The sequence below is a fragment of the Rhododendron vialii genome, chromosome 3a (genome assembly GCF_030253575.1).
Source record: "Rhododendron vialii isolate Sample 1 chromosome 3a, ASM3025357v1".
Classification (NCBI taxonomy): Eukaryota; Viridiplantae; Streptophyta; class Magnoliopsida; order Ericales; family Ericaceae; genus Rhododendron; species Rhododendron vialii.
Window position 1 is genome coordinate 22,574,171 of NC_080559.1, and position 19,332 is coordinate 22,593,502.

At 37.4% G+C, this 19,332-nt stretch overlaps 2 protein-coding genes across 2 annotated transcripts; both read right to left on the reverse strand.

The window, feature by feature from the left end:
• Nucleotides 1–577: 577 nt before the first annotated feature.
• LOC131320482 (17.4 kDa class I heat shock protein-like) lies at nucleotides 578–1,554 on the reverse strand. Its single transcript, XM_058351199.1, has one exon. It carries the CDS (start codon nucleotides 1,472–1,474, stop codon nucleotides 833–835), a length of 642 nt encoding a protein of 213 aa, XP_058207182.1. The 5' UTR covers nucleotides 1,475–1,554; the 3' UTR covers nucleotides 578–832.
• A 2,858-nt stretch (nucleotides 1,555–4,412) lies between these two features.
• Nucleotides 4,413–8,519, reverse strand: LOC131320483 (H/ACA ribonucleoprotein complex subunit 2-like protein). The gene is made up of 4 exons (XM_058351201.1): nucleotides 8,278–8,519; nucleotides 8,049–8,118; nucleotides 5,309–5,414; nucleotides 4,413–4,662 (listed from the first exon to the last, which is right to left on the reverse strand). The coding sequence occupies exons 1-4, from the start codon at nucleotides 8,411–8,413 to the stop codon at nucleotides 4,501–4,503; spliced, it is 474 nt and encodes a 157-aa protein (XP_058207184.1). The 5' UTR covers nucleotides 8,414–8,519; the 3' UTR covers nucleotides 4,413–4,500.
• Between the last annotated feature and the right edge of the window lie 10,813 nt (nucleotides 8,520–19,332).

Consider the following 19,332-nt stretch of genomic DNA (forward strand, 5'->3'; position numbering starts at 1 on the left):
CAACAGGTCTACATGCAATAAGTCATTGAAGTGATTATCTAAGATATTAGACAGTAGCGGAGTTTTGATGTGTGTTTGTGCGAAGAACAGGTAATTCGGTGGCTCATTATTTAGCGAAGAAGAAAGGGCGTTAGGAGACAAAAATCTTCGTTTGGGAGGCTTATCCCCCACCCCACTTGGTTAGCTAGTTCTTTAGCAAGGCTCTTTTGGATGTAATATTCGTTCTATAATCAATAAAGATTCCTATCATCATCTTGAGAAAAAAAAACACCGAAGTACAACACAAGCAGCAATTGCCACAACGGCGGCAGCTTTGGAGTGATTCATCTGGATGCCTCTATCTTCGAGGTCAATTAAGTCCGTATGCAATTCAATAATAGTACACAAAATCATCAAAACCCCTTATTGGTTTTCTTGGTGATCATTCATTCTTTTATTTTTTTTGGTCAAACGGAATTCCTGGTGATCATTCATTCACCATCATATATCTTAGCAAAATTGTCATCGACTAATGCCTACTCCCTCCCTCCCTCACTTGGAACTGAAAGCCAGAACAAAGATGACCAGATCAATCTTCCCCAAAAACCAACCATTTCATCATACCTACCACTACATAGGAACAACATACTACTACATAGTACAATACAATTAACCAGACACAACCTTTTCACACCGAAAACAAAATACACCCTCTACACAAAACCACCTACACATAAAAGGAAGAAAAAAGACCTCTTAAGGATCCCACCTACATCCCATCCCCTGTTATTCCACGACGGCATGACGCCAAGTTGTAGTCACTTACAAAACAACCCTAAACCCTTCCAACGCCTCAAAACCCGCCTCCCGTCGCCTCACCACCAGCCGGACGGTCACGCTCAAAAACCCCCCCTCCTCCGGCTCCACCAGTTGCTCCACGGTCAAAAACCCCTCCACCTCCCGTCGCTCCACCAGTGGCTCCACCCGAAACCCCTCCTCCCTCCGCCCCGCCACCGGATATCTGAATAGGCCTGCTCTCGGGCCTCTTCTCCTGCTCCTTCGGTATCACCACCGACAAAACCCCGTTCTCCATCGTCGCCTTCACCTGATCCACCCTGGCGTTCTCCGGCAGCCTGAACCGCCTCACGAACCTCCCGACGATCCGCTCGACGCGGTGCCACTTGTCGTCCTTCTCCTCCTGCTCCCGCCGGCTCTCCCCGCTTATCTGGAGGATCCGCCCGTCCTCTATCTCCACCTTCACCTCCCTCTTGTCGAGTCCCGGGAGGTCCGCCTTGATGATGTGGGCGTCCGGCGTCTCGCGCCAGTCGATGCGGACGTTGGCCAGGGCGGAGGCGTCTTTAGCGGCGGAGCTGGGGACGTTGGCCACTGCTCCTCCGATTGGGAAGCCGTCGAATGGGTCCCAGACGTCGATGGAAAAAGGGTCGAAGATGTTGCTACGCCTGCCCCCGCTGAAGAAGCTGGGAATCAACGCCATTGTACTCTGATGTTTTGCGAATATTAGGATTATTGAAAGATTATTTGAGGGATAGAGAACTATAGAGTGATGAGGGTCGGAGGGGCAAGTGGTAGGGGGTTATATATGGAGGGGGAGGGAGGGAGGGATGTTCTGGGTAAGATTCGGGATAGAGATGAAGCGGCGGGGGGAGAGAGAGAGAGAGAGAGAGAGAGAGAGAGAGAGAGAGAGAGAGAGAGAGTTCCAAATTTTCCACACGCGTCGTCTAGCCTCCATTGCAAGTCACTGACTAGGCAAATTTTCCAAGGTTCTGCAATCTTCTTTACTTCTTAATTGTCGTTTCCTTACATTCGGACCTAATGGACTCCTTAATTTTGAATTCGTTTTGGATTGAACAGATTTTTTACAGGTTCTCTAAATAAAGTAATTATTTTAAAATTTATGGACATTTTTTTTTGTATTTTTGTAGGATTCGGGATGGGCCCACAAATATAATGTAAATATGTAGTGTACCTAGCAAAATTCTTAAAATTTATTAACTGAAAATCTTAAATTTTTTTTAACTCTTTCGGTTAATAAATAAATTGCAATTCTCTCTCTGCCCATTTATTACCAATCATTTATGTCGTATTACCTTACCTACAAATTTTACGAATATGACCAATCTCAAAATAATTCAAGTTTTTTATGGATTATTTTTGCAGAATTATCATGAAATATATTATTCCGAACATAGTTTATATTCAAATCGATCATGTTTTTTATTGATTATTTATATACTGTAAAACATATTTCGAAACATGGTGGATATTCAAATTGACCATGTTTTTCATGGACTATTTTTGCAACATGAAACATATTTTGAAAAATGGTTGATATGCAAATAGACCATGTATTTCACATATTATTTTTCACAAAATTACCATAAAAAATATTTCAAAACATGGTGGATATTCATGTCAACCATATTTTCCAAAAATCACCACTACACTACAAATTAGTTAAATGCTGGGGAAATTAGGAAGGTTTTCGTTTCTCGGCTAGATAACAGAATGAACAACATACAAAATCTGGCGGTGGCTATGGCGATGATGGCTAAGGCGGCGGCTGCTCCTCCGTTGCCAATCTACACTGTCGCGTTGCCGTCGAGGAGAGCAGGTACCGGGAAAGTGAGCCAGTGCATAGTTTGTATTTTCGTTTGAGGTCCGTGTATAAAGGGATAATGAAAACATGACCACCACCAAAGCTTGTGGTCTGGTAATTATGGGATATAATCCCTTCCAATCTATTTTAATAAAAGGCGTAGTAAAACAATAATTAAGGGTGAAATGAGTATTATTTAAAATTCAAGATGACAAAATAAGTTTTCAAACCTACTAGAATTAGGCTCCGTCCCGGAAACCTTCTTAAAAAATAAGTGCTTATTTTGCTACTTTTCATTCAAAAATAAGAAGGGTCATTCCACAAAATCCAAATAAAAAGTTCCTTTCACATTTTCAAACTCAAAAATAATGTAAATGAAAAAAAAAATTCAATTTTTTTTGCACCGTATTAAAGATCTCAATGAGATCTATCAAACAAGATCCATAATGGTAGGAAAATTATTTGCGTAAATACATGATTTTTGAGCTTGAAGTTGCCTTATACAAAAAATAAGACTGTTGCTATGATAATGGGCGCGGGCAGAGGGAAATTGTACCGGCCGCCGTGCCGGGCCGTCTCCGGCCACCGGACGGCAGATCCGAGCCGTCCAAAAATTCTATAAAAAAAAAAAATGAGGGGGCTCGTGCGGGAATCAACGGCATCCGAGGTGTGTAGAGTGCTTGATCTGAGCACCCCTTTTCCGTATATACATGATCAAGCACTCTACACGGAAAATGGGTGCTCGGATCAAGCACCCTACACACCTCGGATGCCGTTGATTCCCACGTCAAGCCCCTCATTTTTTTTTTATAGAATTTTTGGACGGCTCGGATCGGCCGTTTGGTGGCCGGAGACAGCCCGGCACGGTTGCCGGTACGATTTCCCTCCCCGGCCGGTCGGTACCTATATAAATTCTTCCAAAATAAGTAACAGCCTTCTTATTTTTCGGAACAAGCCTTCTTATTATACAAAAAATAAATTCTTATTGTGTTTTTGGAACAGGCTCTTAGGACTTAAGTATCTATATATAAGGCAGGACCCTTATTTAAGTTCTTCTACTTTATTATGAAAAAATGTGCAATTTTTGAATAAAAAAAGGTGTTTCCACTAGAGAAAAAAAATTGCTGTCAAAATACAGTAAACTGATTTGCTCCAAAACTCAGTATGGTTTAATCCAAAGAATTTGTGATTGTGCTAAAAGGCACCAACTAAAGTATATTAAACATTGTTATTTTTTAATATTGTTGCAAGCCCAAACAAAAAACTGACAGTTATTTTAACACCAACAAATGGACATATTCTAACAAACCAAATAATTATGACCATGTCAGAAAACAAAAAACAAACAAAAATTTAACTCAGCCAACAAAAAAAACCAAATAAAAGACCAGAACCATTCTAACTTGCTTAAGTTGCTAAATTGGCATATCAAGGAAAATAGGAAAACATATACGGAGTACTAACTTTTTAGAAAATTTTGTGAAATCCGCATCTTCAAGAACCTCATGCTACTAGATTACCAAAAAAATACATACAATAAAATTTCCTTTTACTTCATTTCACTTCACTAAGCTTTTCTCGGGGCACATTTTTTGCACTAAATTCTTGATAAACGAATAAAGCCTCCTGATCAAACGGCTGGAAAAAAAAAAAATGGCACTAGCTGGACAAAACAAAATGGTACTGAATTTGATGATTTGGTAGAATGCTTGAAAGCATTCCAGATGCTGTAACGACACCTGGGCTAGAGGGACATCGGCGGTCACCAACAGAAACGAATAGGGTACTAAACTCGTGCTGCTTGGCTTTTAAAACATGAACCAGAAAAAACACATGATATATCAAACAAAAATAGAGTACACAACAGTAATTGGGGAATGCAATATTCAATAGTTTTGTTTTCCTCAGAACATAGAGGAAGCAAGTTCAGAAACATCTGATGCAACTTGATCGTATTCTGCCTTCAGCGTTTCTTGTTCCTCCTGGGGAAGCTCCCCCTTGGCTGGCTTGGTTAGAACTAGAACACAACATGTTGGCCTCTTGGTAGCTCCGGCACTCGCAAGATCCTGAAGAAGAGCAACATAGTATCATTTTCCCTCCACGATTCATTAATATGATCCACCACATTGAAGGGGTGTATTGTACTGTAACAGGAATTCTCCCGACAAGTGAATGTGGGTGGCATGTTGCAAACTGAACGAATTAACACATCTGAAAATATGCAAAAGAATTCTAAACAACTAAGCATGGAAAGTAGCACAAACGAATAGATGAGAAAACCTTATCGAACTCCTAGAGTAATAGAAATGTGCGTTATGAATAACCACAAGTTTTTGGGATACAAAGTTCTTAACAAACCGAATACGTTATGTGATAGCTACATACGGCAACACATGTAAGCAAGTTAAAAAGCACATGGAACATAGTTAAGCCTAAGCATGCTCCTAGTAAGTATCCCATTCTGATGTTTTAACATCAAAAAGTACAGTATAGCATTTGGCAAATGAAAATCACCAAGGCAGAACTTGACTACTTAAAAACGCACTATACATTCAAGTATTTAACTAGTAACAAAATTTGGATCCTGGAGAGGCCATGGCATAAGTGTAGCTCAGTTCAAAGGAGTTAACTAACTTTCTTCATTGCACCCGTGAAATAACAAAAACCGACAAATACAAATAGAAGATGGAGGAAAAAGGAAAGTTAACTTACTTCTTTTGATGTCACGTATATATAGGGAATATCGGACTCTTCACATAAGATTGGAACATGAGTGATGACATCAATAGGAGATATGTTCCCTGCTATAACGCATAATCTGCATCATAAGATTGGAACATGAGTGATAACATCAATAGGAGATACGTTCCCTGCTATAACGCATAATCTGCACTAACAATAATAACAGGAATTAAGGAAATAAACTGTGAAGCGCACACAAGAAATTCAGCAACTCAATCTTTACTCTTTAGTACACCAAGCTACTCTCAAAATTGCTGACCAAAAAAAAAAGCTACTCTCAAAATCAAGTTGACCTCAGTCATTCCAATCCAAGCGGCAACAAAAAGAATGAGCTGGCATCTTCTGGCAGATTCCAATCGACTTTTGCGTTATTTAAATACGATTTATTCAAAAGAAAAAGATATACCAAGTACCACAACAAGTCTCTGCAAGAATTGGAAAAGAGATTCAACGGAGAAAAAGGTATGCTGTATAAAAAGGTATGCTGTATAATAACTGGTGAATGTTCAGAAAATGTCGAAGCTGACAAGGTTGTCATCCTATTGAGAGACCTAAAATGGTTCATATTTCTGGACTAACATGTGTTTCACGAACTCTGAACCTTTTCTCTTCTGTCGTTTATATAGGATTAGTTTCTATGGCGCTCTACCTCAGCTAAACTTCCCACAGTTTAGCCACCGACTTTGGATGAATATAGAGCTGCCGGTTTCCCAGTGGGTTGGGGACCTTGATCCACACTCACAGTTCAAAGTTCAAACCCCAGACCCTCCCCTCTCCAAGCGCCTATAGTAAGCAGATAAAAATAAAACAAAATCCTAACATCTCACCTAGAAGGACACGTTTGTTCTGTTTTCTACTGCCTATCCAAGAGATGATCATTTAGGATAGATATACTCCACATCATACATGTCATCCAATACCAATCCCTAGTTCAGATACTGGAGATAAAGTGGAGACCAACCAGTCGTTATTGACTACCAAAACCTAACAGTCTACTTGTTTTCTTAGGAAAAGAAGCTTGTATACGGCGGAAGCATCCAAGTATTTGAACATGCTCGTATGAAAACTGTCATTACCATTAAGTCAAGGATCTTATCATTAAAACATTTGACATTACCTTGAGCCAAATGAAATGAACATTGCTTCATTATATAACAGAAACATGTCCAACACGTACAAATGGTGCCTTTACCAACAGATTTCATGGGACAACTCAGAGCTCAACTCAAAGAGCATGTGTCTTTCTATACACAATGACCCAAAACATTCTACAACTATCACCCAAAACCTATGATGCACCGACACGGACACGGACACGGACACCGACACCGGGACACGGGAATTCTAAAAAAATGGGGACACGGACACAGCGGGGGACATGCCACGTGTATATTTATTTATTTATTTATATATAAATAAAAAAATAATTATAGTTTAGCACCCAGAAATTTAAAAATAATAATAATTTGGCCCCAAATTTTTTTTATAAAAAAATTACAGTTTGACCCCCAATTTTTCAAAAATTACAGTTTGGCCCCCAAATTTTTCAAAAATTACAGTTTGGCCCCTGCCGTGTCCCCATCGTGTCCCCGCCGTGTCCCCAGCAGTGTCCCGCCGTGTCTACAGCGGTGTCCCGCCGTGTCCCCCTCAAAATTTAATATTAAAATATGGGACACGCCACGTGGCGTGTCCCGTACGTATCTCCAAGGTGTCCTGCGGTGTCCCCGTGTCCTGACACTGCGATTCTTCGACTTCTAGAGGTGTCGATGCTTCATAGCCCAAAACAAAAAAGAAAAACTAGAGTTCATTCCAAATGAACAGACACGTGTTTGATCCACTTCTCAAGCATCATCACCTCAAAAAAAGGAACGTATAGTAAAGCAGGCACTAGCAGCGCAGCGGTATTAAGTTGGATCAAATACATATAGCGACAGTCCAATGATATTCACCATGTGATATCAGGCTATTTCAAAATCAACACACGGTTTTCATCTCAACAAAATTCCAAGTATCGCAAGAGATATTACCAGAAAGGTGTGGTATGCAAGCTGCAAAGTGCAGTTTTGCGCAATATTCCTACTCCAAGTGTTCTACGGTCTCAACCATTTGAAAAATTAAAACCAAAGGGTTCAAGGATGAAAACACATCCAAGAAGTCATTTAGAAATGTCTCAACTAGTTATCAATGAACTTCTCTTTCCATAAAAAAGGATGAAGGGAAACACCTAGAATCACAACGATCTCCCATGAATCGCGTATTTATCCAACTGTATAGCTATAGAAGAACGCTTCTAAACCTCTTTCCATAAAAAAGATAAAGGGAAACACCTAGGATCACAACGAACTCCCATGAATCACGTATTTATCCAACTGAATAGTTATAGAAGAACGCTGAAACTCAAACATGAAGCTCAGCCCAAAATGCTTCACTAAAACTCCAGATTCCATTTTAACCTTTAGCTATTCTCAGATTAAAGAGAGGATAATAAGTTAGCACTTTTTCATCATTTGCTTTGCAAAGACTACATCTCCAAAGCTTACTGATGTAGAGATGTAAATACCTCAAAATACCTGAGCTATAATATCTATGCCAAGTTTACATTACAGCTAAGCTTCACCATTTTTTAACACAAACTAGAACATTTGCATAAAGGGATACGCATATATCAACAATATATAATGCAAAGAACAAAAAGTATATAGTGCCTGACCCTTTGTTACCGCGGCGGATACTTTTGACGACCTCTTTAACTCCTCTCTTCAGGCATTTGTGTCCTGCAGCTGAAAGAAGAAACACCAGGTCAACATACATATATGAAAATAGATATGTATCCACAAACACATTCAGTCATCGGAATATACCAACCACACCACAATAAGAAAGTGAAAGAAAAATAACGGCTTTTCCCAAAACGGATACACTGAATGGTAAAAAGGTACCTCGGCGAACGAGCTTGAAGATGCGTTTGGAGAGCTTCTTGCCAGCAAGGGGTTTAGCGATTGGGGCCAGAGCTAACAGCAACTTCTTCTCCTTCACCTTCTGCGCCGTCTTCTCTGCTTCGCTATCGCTTCCCATCTCTCTCTCTCTCTCTCTCTCTCTCTCTCTCTCAGTAGTGGAAGGGGTGAAAGGGTTTTGCGAAGAGTGACGGGGGTTTTCTCTATCTGATGGTACTAATCGGTTAACTAGGGTTTTTAGGTATTATGGCGATAATTGGGTTGGCGTAAGCCCAACCTGTCAACTAAGCGGGCCTGGTTTGGACTCGGGCTTGGGCTTGTTCTGAAAGTGAAAATGGGACCTTGGGAAAAAAATTCGCATACCAACTTAGAGCATTTTCAATCTATCTCTAAAACTCAAAAATGGAGAATAGACGTGGAATTTGGGGGCAGATTTTATAATTTATTCTCTTTTTGCACTTTATTAGAGAATATAGGAGAGACCTTTTGTACTTTTAAAAAACTGTCTCAAATTGGGAGCAGGTTCTCCATTTTTGCAAAGGCAAGTTGAAACTTATTTCGGTACTATTTTTTATTTTTTGTAACTTTTTGTTTAGTTTTTTTTTTCCAAAATTTTTGAGGTTAATTCTTCCAAAATTCTCTCTCTCTCTAAAAAAACAGACTCTGATCTCTCTCTTTAAAAAACAGAAATTCCATAGTAATCACTAGAGGTAAGTGTAGATTGTGAACTTGAGATCGTCATATTAACTAGATTTAATAATGATTATGATTTGTTATGTAGGGAGAAAATATTGAGAATAGTGCAGTCATCGGGTCTTAGACCATGGATTCATAAGGGTGAAGTTATTTAGGGAAAAAAAAAAATTTTTTTTTGGGTGATTCAAGTTTGTTTGTAAGACTAGTTAATATAATACAGAGGTCAATTCATTTAGGTACGGACGGGTAAGGAAAATTTTATGCCTGAACATAGTGTTTAATTGCTGAAAATTGTGTTTATTGTGAACAATTGATGATTAGGATTCGCAAATGCCTTCTAATTGGTACATAATTGATTTGAACAATTCAATTGTTACAAAATCAATATCAAGTTGCGCTAGACCTAAAGTATGGGCAGGTTCAGTCACACTTGGGACCCTAGAAGACATATTGAATACCAAATTCTTCGAATCGTGACTTTAGACATAGAAATGTGCTGGTAGTTCAATGGTTTATATCAGATCGATTGCATGAGTTTTACGGAATTGTTTTATTCTCAAATCTCTAATCTGCACCAAATCAAAAAAGAAAGAAAAAAAAAGGCAAAGTACGGAATATCTCTTCATGGTTTGGCTGTTTAGCAGATGACCTCCCTATTATTTGGAAATGACCAACTTGCCTCGTGGTTTTGGAGTAAAATGCTACCGTCACATTTTCGATCTCATTTGACAGAAGGTGTGAAACACAAGCCCATTATGAGGCTGAAGATGGAAAAAACAGTTAAATGAAGATAAATTCCAAGTTAAGAAGACTACAACACCCTTCATCTTCTTAACACACTAGCCGACACCACCCAATGTTCTGTTTCTCAAACCCCTACTCTGTTGGCTTTCACCGATGAATATCCTAGAAATTGGCTATTGCCGTCGTTCGAGAAATTGGCTACACAACGAATATCCTAGAAATTGCTCCTGATTGCATTTTGAATGGACATGGATCAAATATATCTTCAGAAATTTGGAGTAATCGAGTGTCTATACACACACGCACAAAGAGAGAGAGAGAGAGAGAGAGAGAGAGAGAGAGAGAGAGGAGAATTTATGATCCGATGAGGGAGCGTCCATGTATAGAGCCGAAGGGAGAGTTTACTGTACTACTCAGTACTTGTCTTTCTCTCCACCCTGCTCTTTCTTCTGGATATTTTTTTTTAGGAGAAATGGCCCTCTCTCTTCTGGATGATTCGACCAAAATACTACATTTTTTAGTTATATTTTGAAATAATTATTTTATTGCTAAATTTTGATTGTACCACCAAGAATTTTTTTGAAAATGTTATAAGTTCAATTGAGTAACCCTTTTTCAGGAAAATTAGACAAGGGGTGGGGCTGTGTTCTTCCACTTTACTTTTCCAGAGAAAGAAGTTAAAAAACCAAATACATCTAAAAAATTATGCCAAAATAAGGGATTAGTTACTAATATGTGGCTTTAACCCTGGTCGGGTATTTAAGAGCATGTAAGAGTATATAATAATTAATACAGTAACACATATAGATTGGAGGAGGAGAATAAAAACCAAGAAAAATAGGGACACTAAGGTAATTTTATACCTAAAGTTAACAGAGTTAACGGTAGCACTTTACTCCAAAACCACGAGGCAAGTTGGTCATTTCCAAATAATAGGAAGGTCGTCTGCTAGACCGCCAAACCATAAGGGGGTAATCCATACTTTGCCCAAAAAAAAAAAAACCCCTCTAATCTGCAAGAATTGATTAAAAACCTGGTTTTACCCAAAACCGGACCAAAGCTCATTCCCACTTTTTGGTGACAGTTTATGTACTTAGCCACCACTTAGGGGTGTTCGGTGGATTACACTTTATGAATTGTAGATTCTGAAATATTTATAACCATAATCTGCAAATGTTTCATGAATATATGAGAAATACATTATGCATCTTGAAAGTTTGGTTACATAATCAAACTATGAGATTATAGATGTATAAGCGCCCTCGTCTTTCACTGATCGTGTATGCAACGTGGAGACAAACTATGAGTTTTATTAGTTGTATTTTAGAGTCGTATCCAGTCAACACAAAGAGAGGCAAATATGACTTTAAGCCGTGACTTGTCATGCATTTCATCCATCTCATAGACTATTTTTCAAACTATAGTTATCTTATATCTTTAGGACCCGTTTGAGAGCTTAATTATTTTTGCATTTTGGTGAGTTATTGATTTTGAATTGTGGCCAGAATAGATTATTAATTTGCTATATATAGTGTTTGGGAGATATGTGCAAAATAGATTTCAATATCATATCAAACGATATTCGATCAACGCGATTTTTGGCGTAGTCAATGTTCTCAACGAGTTCTAAAAAATGAACGGTTTCGATCATCATTGTTGGCTCGGGAAGGGTCCACAAATGGTCCAAAACTGGACCGAATTAGTTGGACCCCAAGACTAGACGGGATCCTCTCCCTAATTAAGAAACGTTTTCCTTTGGGCTACAATTGTATTGGTAAATTTTTCCCTAGGAGAAGGGTTCCCAAAGCTTCCATTCTTGTAAAAATTCTTTCCTTTTGGCCTTCCCAATTTTAAAGAATCTAGCCGTTATACACTTCCAAAAATGAAAAAAACACTACTCTTAACCTCCAATGCAAAATTTTATATAAAAACCACTCTAAGATTTAAGACAACTCATACAAAATCATTCATTGATCTATCGAAATCTCATCCACGATATTCCTTTCTTTTTTCCAAGGGATTTAAATCTTTCATAGATTATAAAAAATCTTTGGGAATGTCAAATTCGACAAGGTGTGCAGCTTGCAAATCTCTAAGAAGAAGATGCTCTGAAGATTGTGCGTTGGCACCTTATTTTCCAGCTAATAATCCACAGAGATTTGCTTGTGTCCATAGGATTTATGGGGCCAGCAATGTTACCAAGATATTAGAGGTAAGACCCGGGGTGCTTTAGTGCACCCCGTGTAATGCGGCCAATCCGGTTGTTCATCTCGGCAATTGACGGCTTAGATTTTTATCCGAACAATGGACGATTAGGATTTGTAGAAGCTCGGATAAAATCCAAGCCATCCACACCAAGATGGACATAGGGATGGCAACGGGGCGGATCGGAGGCGGATATTGCAATATCCGAATACGAATCCGAACCCTCCATCCGCCCTCCGAATTCGCCCCGAACTCCGAACGGATTATATTTTCGTCCTCCATCCCTGCTCCGAACGGGGAACGGATATCCGAATCCCAATTTTGGAAAAAAAAAAAAAACAGATTGGAACTCGATAAAAAAAAAAACTCAGATTGAAAAAAAAAACAAATAAAACTAACATGGGGACGAAGTCTTGCTGCCGCGTTCCTGAGGGGAGATTGCCGCATCTCTTCGTTGCCGGAGGGTTTTTTTTAGAGAGAGGGAGGGGGGTTGGGGAGGAGAGAGAGAAGGGGGAGAAGTCATGGGCGAGGAAGGTTGTGTGAAGTGAAGTCAATTGGGTAGGAGACTGACTATTGACTAACCCTAAAAATAAGAGGTATTTATATAGTCGGATATTCGGAGGTGGATCAGATATCGGATTCGGGGCGGATCGGATCGGAGGCAGACTTACCTCCGAATCCGATCCGATCTCCGAATTTTTTTTGAAAAATAAATCCAAATCCGCCCCGATATCCGAAAAATCTCCCAAAAATCCGATCCGTTCGGGACGGATAACGGATCGGATACGGACGGATCGGCCGAGATGGCCATCCCTAGATGGACAGTGGGATCAGCTGCACTATGCGGTGTAGTGCAACGGGTGCACTACAATCCCTCACATTCCACAATATATATATATATATATATATATATATATATATATATATATATATGCAAATATGTAAATATATAGCTTAGATATATTAATTAATTACTGCATGGAATATGGATCTTCATCCATTTTGAGTCTTCTGGATATGTTTTGTTTTAGCTGACATTAGATAGATTGTATGGTTATGGAGGGATCAAAATAAATGTTTTGCAAAGAAGGTAGTTATTGATCAATTAGGACAATTCATGTAGTAATTTTTTTTTAACCTTTTAAAAAAATCATTTAGTTATTTGTCAACCTTTAGTGTGCACCAAAAGGAAAAAAAAAAGGAACAAATAGTTGGGTCTTTTTCATTTCTAAGTTGGATATTAATTTTTTTTTTTTTTTTACTGCACTTCTTCCGTTCCTTCAGCTAATATTGTTTTTCTTGATTCATTTTTGTCTTACGTTTTCATTTTTCTTAATTTTTTTTTTGTTTCCTGTTGTTGTGGGATATTATATATAGCAACTTCCAATCCATGCACGAGCAGCAACAGTTGATAGCATGACCTTCGAAGCAAATTCAAGAATACAAGACCCTGTCTATGGATGCACTCAAATCATCTTCAAACACCAACGTCAAATAGTTCAGGCTCAATATGAGATAGCAAAAGTACAAGCCGAATTATCCCTTTACAGTGCACAACACCAAATGCAACAGCAAAATCATACCACTAATTATCAAGACCAAAACCAGTATTATCAAGCTGCATTTGAGCAAGAGGAGTTCCAATTTGATCAGTAGCATTTGCAAGGATTTCACTGGCCAAGAGTCTCTGTTTTGATTTAAATCTTTAAGTAACTTTTTATTTTAATTTTTGATAAGTCATTTTATGTAACTTTATCTTACTATATACTAATTGTATTGTAGAGTGTAATTGGCATTTTTTTTCTGAATGGCGAAAAAGGGATATTATATAAATAAAGAAGAACAAATAAGAGAGCATGCTAATCAAGCTCTAAGGATTGATAAGAAATCAATCCGAACGATGCCCAACAGGGCCACCCCCAAAAGGACCCAACGAAACAGTACCAAAACCACAAGAATACACCCCAAACACCCACAAACAAAGACACCCCCACCCCCCACTCAAGATAAGACACCTCCCCACCCAAAAATCAAGACACCCCACCAAGGCCCCAACTCGAAAAGCAAGCCAAAGAAAACCAACCTGCAGCTTCAAAGGCGACAACTATCAAAAACTCAATGAATTAGAAGAGTACTAGGCCTGCCCTGCCACTATATAATTGGCATTTGTATCTAATTTCAATTTGGTGAAGCAAAAATCACTGATGGGTATGTTGATGATGGTGGTAATGCTTTCAAGGATATGTGTTGATTATTTATTTACCGAAAAGAGAGAGGATATGTGTTGATTTTTGAATTTTTTTTGGCGTATCTCCAGTATTTGTATATATATATATATATATATATATATATATATATATATATATATATATATATATATATATATATATATATATGCAAGCGGTTGTTATTTTGCAATTGATATTTGATTTCTCAACTATTTGTTCTTCTATCTACAACATGTGTCTGTCTAACCAATTGTTTTAACTGCGGCTTTTGTTATTTTAATCGATTGAGTACTGGGTAACCATACTTTTTTTTTTGTTCTAGAGGCTTTGAAATGCATTGTTATTTTGCAATTGGTACTTTCTTTCTGACTGCACCTAATCCTAATGACTCACTTTTAAGTTTAAATCCTCATTATTTAGGAATTAAGCTGTACTGAGTACGTTGGTGTATTTTAACATGTTTTGTTTTATTATTTACGAGTACATCGTACACAACAAATATCTATATCTTATAATTTATGATATTTTATGATTGCAAAAACTTTATTATTAATATAAGTGAGACAATTAAAGAATGTCATCACTTAAAAAATATAGACAATTTTGTGAAATGTATGAATAGTGAAAATTATCATTTTTTATTGGACAGAGAAAGTACTGATAGATTGTTTTGCTTTAGTTTAATGTTTAAGTAGCATGTATTGCATCGATTTTGGAAGCAAAATGCTTATTGGTAGGCAATTTGATACTCCGTAACTCACCTTTCGATGTACGAGCAATGATACACATTCATGTTTATTTAATTATTGTAGTGTCATTTTACAAAAAAAGAAAAAGAAAAAAAGACGGTGAACATTTTAACGTATTCTAAAAATAAGTAAAGAAAAAATTATGTTTGAAAGTATATATTAAATTTATTTTTGTTATGTCTATTGCGATTTCTGTACATAACACGAGTTTGCCCAGATACTTCAAAAGTTAGCTTCAAATTTGTGTTTTGCTACCATCCTTCGAAATTTAAAGGGTAAGTTTGTGTGTTGCACTCCAACAGATCATTCAAACTATAATTTTTAATAACTTTAACATATTTCTAATTTATTGATTTAAATATAAAATGATAGGCTTTTTACATTACAAATTTTTTTTACCACCCTTCTTTATTGCTTAATTACTCAATTATTAATATTTTTAATGAATACTAATTGTTCGCATAACGGTGATATGCAACAACTTTATCTTGAACTCAAATTTAATGTTTTCTTCTGTCGCACCACTAATGATCCGCATATTGTAGGCTTGTAAAATGGGGATCGTTCATCAATAAATTGAGAGAAATTTCAAAAGTTGATGGGTGATAGACAATTAGACATCCTTTAGATTCGAAGGCACATAAAATTTGAAGGATGACTTCAAATTATTTAATATTTGAGGGATCTGTTGAAAGTTAATTTCATACTAATCACTCAATTTTCTTTTGAAATTTGCTACTTGATGATTCTGCTCGAGATGATCTTAAAACATTACTCCTGCTACAAAAACCATGTTAGCAGAAAGAATGTAAACTGTAAGCACTTACACGACCAATATCACTTATATACGATCAATTTCCACCTTTTTTTAAGGGAGCTCAACGTACTTCATATTTGTCCATTTAAAGTCCACAACTCGTCATTAGGAGTACAAAAAGTCACGCACAAGCACTCACACACTCTCAAAGAAATGCTAAACCAAAATTTTACCTTAAGGGTATGGGAGACTTTCTACCGTAAACAACCAAAGGGAGATTTTCTACAGTAAATAACCAAAGGGATTGAAACTTTAAAGGTTTAATTCCTTCTAAAATTCAAAGTCTCCTAAATATTATTGAGCGGGGTCAGTTTTTTTGTTTTTGCAAAATGTCAATTTCATTTCATAACAAGCCCAAAGGCAATACAGACTCCATTAAAGATACAAGAATGAACCAAAACTACCAAGACTTCGACACAGGCACCCCCTGCAGAAACAAGACCGACGAAACGCCTAGATTAGGAACCAATCTAGGTCCAGATAGTAGAGAATCCTAAAGGACCACAGCTCAAACTCGAGAAAGCACAAATGAAATCTGGACACCGAAAACTCCCAGCTACAGTACCCCAAACGAGGCCGAAGCTGCCGGCACAACCCAGATGCGAAAGGAGGCCCTAATTGCAGCTGAAAACTCCGGCCAAACAACCAAAACCCTAACTAAGAGAGATTATTCACCCACCACCAACACCCACCGGATCTAGAAACTAGACCGGTAAAGATTGGGCAGGGGAGACCCGCCGGTAGAAAAACCAGGCCAAAATAGCCGGCAAAGAGAGGAAAAAAGGAAAATGTAATACCCGCTCCGAATATTTCAGTATTTCAATTACTTTTAATTGAACTATGTGTTTTAGGGATTTAAATCGTAAACAATAGAACTTGCGAGGGTCCTGTGTGTAATTTGTGATTGGAGCATAAGTTAGGACGTGGTTTCGCTTACATGTAATAAATTTCCTTGTGCCCTTATATAGCAAAATATCCTGAGGATATTTATCTTTCTCCATACGTATCTTGTTTCTACTTAGAGAGAGAGAGAGAGAGAGAGAGAGAGAAGGAAGAGCAGGCCAAAGACTCTGGTCTATTCTTTACGGAATTATTCAAGGTACCTAGAAAACTTTTAAATTTCTGGTATTTTTATTGAAGGTTCATTAGTGTGTCTATTGTATTGTGTTAAATTTTCAGAATTTTTTAAGAAGTGTAGAAAAAGATAAAAATCATAAAGCTAACTGTGGTTAGGATCCTATTTTTTTGTAGACAGCTTACAGAGCTGCGTCTTTTATCAATTTTTTTATAGTTAAGAGATCCTCCTGATTATGGATTCTTATGAGTCTGAAAGATTGATAAGTTGGTGATGTTTTGGCGTTAGAATTACTAAAAAGTAGGGGTGTCAAATGGGCGGGTTTGGGTCAAAATGGGTAAGTAGCAAGTGGGTTGGGTCTTTAATGGGTCATTGACCCATTTAGACCCATTAATTATGAGTCTAATTACCCATACCCAACCCAACCCATTTATTTAAAAGCAAACCCGACCCGCCCATTAACCCAATTACATATTATATACTAAAATGACTAAAATACATGTTTTTTTGAATAAAGACAAAAAAATTGGCTTATTTTTGTCTTCATTCAATTTTTTTTTACTTTTTAGGTTTCGATCATAATTTTTTACTTTTTAGATTCCTCCTGTCATGTCGAAGAAATAATCCACAAAAAATTAATGAAAAACAAACAAATGCGAAAAAAATTGAATAAGGATAAAAAAACAAACCACAAACAAAGCCAACTTTCCATTCATGATAAGTTGAATTTTCCATTCGATTAGAATCAAAACTCGCCCGTTGCGAGAAAAATCGAATTTTTTTGTTTTTGTTCAATTTTTTTTCTTATTTGATAGTTTTGCGTCAAACTTTTGTGACTTAGTGATTGGTCTCGTTGAGAAAAATCGAAAAAGTAAAAAATTATAATCGAAACTCATAAATTTTTAATCCAAATCCTATGCGGGACTAAATACCACGAGAGAAACTTAATTCACAGCAGAGCTATTTATTTTGACTGGTCAATTTTCAATTTTGACTGGTCAAAAATAATTATTACCTGTCACAATTAATTTTTAATATCGTCCAAAATATATTTGGATGCGAGTGATTTAACACAAAAGAATTGAATAAACAGTAGAGAGAGAGAGAGAGAGAGAGAGAGAGGTCCTTCCCATGGGAGAATCTTTTCATTCCTGGGCCATTACGAGAAAGCCATGGATTCCGTCGGGGACGACTCCATTCTACCGTTCAGAACTATTTATTTTTTTTGGTGGGTTACTTGCATGACCCATTGGGTCATTTAAGTTGACCCAATTAATGCCCAATTAAGACCCAATTAATAATGGGTTAGTTGGGCTTGGACCCATTTTTACCCAACTAATAAATGGGTTGGGTTGGGTCTATTTTTTAGTTGATGGGTATGGGTTTGTTAATGGGTCTGGGTTCAATTTGCCACCCCTACTAAAAAGTATTGAGTATTCAATTTTTAATGAATTTTCGAACACAGACTGTTCTGCTGAAAATTGTGCTTCGCTGCACAGAATTTCTGAGTTTGGAGGTGATTTTGACTAGGTTTCTTTATTGTGAAAAATCTGAGAAAAATCAAGGATGAATGTTGGTGTATGGTAATGGTGTGTACCAAATTTAGGACTTATTAAATGCATATTCTAAATTTGGCGAATTTTACAAGTTGGTGTGTCCCTATTGAGTTTTGTATTTGCTTCACTGACACATTTTGAAAAAATGATCATATCTTTTAGCTCGAGTATCGGGTTAGCGCACGGGTTATTGATTCTGAAATTAGACTCGTATGTCTTTTGGAATATGTGAAGGTTGTAGCTTAGTTTGTACCAGGTTAAATCAGTTTTTGATTTGAAGTTGATAGACGTGCAGAATCTGTAATTTTAGACAAATTTTTGTGTAACTTTGGACGAGCATAACTTTGTCGTTTGGACTCCGTTTTTAACAAATTTTATATCAAAATTCATGTACCGGAGGTGTACTTTCTAATGGTGGTGGTTTCATGATCTGGTTTTAACCCTATAAGAAGTTATAGTTAGAATACGACAGGCTGGTTGTAGATTTTAAACCAAATGTAGAGGTGATGTGGTGTTTGAGTGTTACGCTTGTTTAAGAACACTTATAAACCTTTAAGATGGACATGCTTGTATGCGTTAAGCATCGTTAATCTATTGTTAATGTTATAGATTATTTTAAGGAGTTGGTGGTAACGTTTAAGCGTTCAATAAACTGATATGGTTAGCTTGTGACTAGGTAACAAGCCAGTCAATTGGGGAGGTTCCGAAATCGTAAGTTTGGCGTATGTCTGTCGATACAAAGGTGAGTGTGTTTGATATGATTTTTCTCCATATAATACTATTGTGGTGGTGTGTGTATATCTTGCTAATCGTAGTTAGCTTTTAATATGGTTTTCATTATTGAGATATTGTTGTAGTGATGAGTGTATATCATGCTACTGTTGTTTAGCTTTGATATGTTGTGAATGTGTGCGTGTGAGGCACACCATGTCGTAAGCCATATCGTTCAATGGACGATGGTTGGGAGCAT